This window comes from Olea europaea, unplaced genomic scaffold, assembly GCF_002742605.1.
Source record: "Olea europaea var. sylvestris unplaced genomic scaffold, O_europaea_v1 scaffold1569, whole genome shotgun sequence".
NCBI lineage: Eukaryota > Viridiplantae > Streptophyta > Magnoliopsida > Lamiales > Oleaceae > Olea > Olea europaea.
Window position 1 is genome coordinate 20,671 of NW_019233298.1, and position 1,176 is coordinate 21,846.

The following is a 1,176-nucleotide window of genomic DNA, read 5'->3' on the forward strand; positions in this document are numbered from 1 at the left end:
TTAGCCTTATTTGCAATCGGATCACAAAACTTTAATTAGAGCAATCGTCAACATCCTTATATATTTGGCGGCATGCTTGTTTAAAAGCGGCGAACCATAGTCATCAAATTATCTATGAGGGTGTTTGGTGATAATTAAAATTAAATTTTTTAATAAATTATGATAGAAGTTTTTGAAATGTGTGGTTAAAAAGTTGTGAGATCCATAAAAGACGTAGTTAATATTGATTGTTTAATTTTGATTTTAAATTAAAATTAGATTTTAATCCGTACCAAACTGACTCTATGTTCTCAAATTATAAATTACCACTCTTTGGAAAATTTATAAATGATTTACAAATAAAAAATAGTAGTGGATCTCATAAAATATATGAATAATAAGTGATGATTCCAGATCTCGTTAGTCTCGAACTCGACCACTTGACCCCGATCACACCCTACAACCCCGACCTATGCATCCTCTAAAAACACCAAAGCAAGCTCAGGCATTTAAGGTCGGGGTGTGTGTGTGTCGACTCATCAACCTTCATGTGTGACATATGGAAGCACTAATTCTACCTTGAACACAATCCCTACCTTGATAGACTCCTTCTTTGACTCAAACAGTGATTCGAATACTTAAGGTGAAACACCAACTCCGTTTCCTACGAGGAGAAGAATTGTGGCAGAATCAGTCCTCATAGGACTCCACCACTGGCACCTATAAATACACAACCTATGCTCATTCCAAAGGTACGTTTTTCATTATTATCCTCAATTTATAACCTCACGCATTAAATTCCCTATCTGACTTAAGCATCGGAGGGGCGACGAGCACACATCTCGTTGCCTTTGTTTCAGGTACTGGAAGGCGCAGTTCGTGTTCCATCCCAGTAATCAAGCTCGAGATCTTCAGATGATATTTTTTGGTAGCATCATTGGCGCCGTCTGTGGGAACTTCACTACCAAAAGCCATGGTCAATACACGTTCAGGTCTTCCTCCAGCAAGCTCATCCGTCCCAGATAACCCTCCATCTCCTGAGGAACACCATATTCCTCAAGAAGAGTCGTCGGAGATGCTAGCACCTCCTCAAGCTGTTGTTTCCGCCGGAGCTTTTGAGGAACTTCGCCGGCAGGTGGTTGCATTAACCCAACTGCTAAGTCAGAGAAATTTGCATCCATCACACACCCCGACACC

General features: G+C 40.2%; 1 protein-coding gene across 1 annotated transcript in view; it reads right to left on the reverse strand.

Annotated features, from left to right (window-relative positions):
* LOC111376859 (mitochondrial import inner membrane translocase subunit TIM50-like) overlaps positions 1-867 on the reverse strand; it is a 6,746-nt gene extending 5,879 nt beyond the window's left edge. The window contains exon 1 of the mRNA XM_022999865.1: positions 829-867. Within this exon, the coding sequence (XP_022855633.1) occupies positions 829-867 (39 nt within the window). The remainder of the gene's footprint in view (positions 1-828) is intronic.
* Positions 868-1,176: the final 309 nt, after the last annotated feature.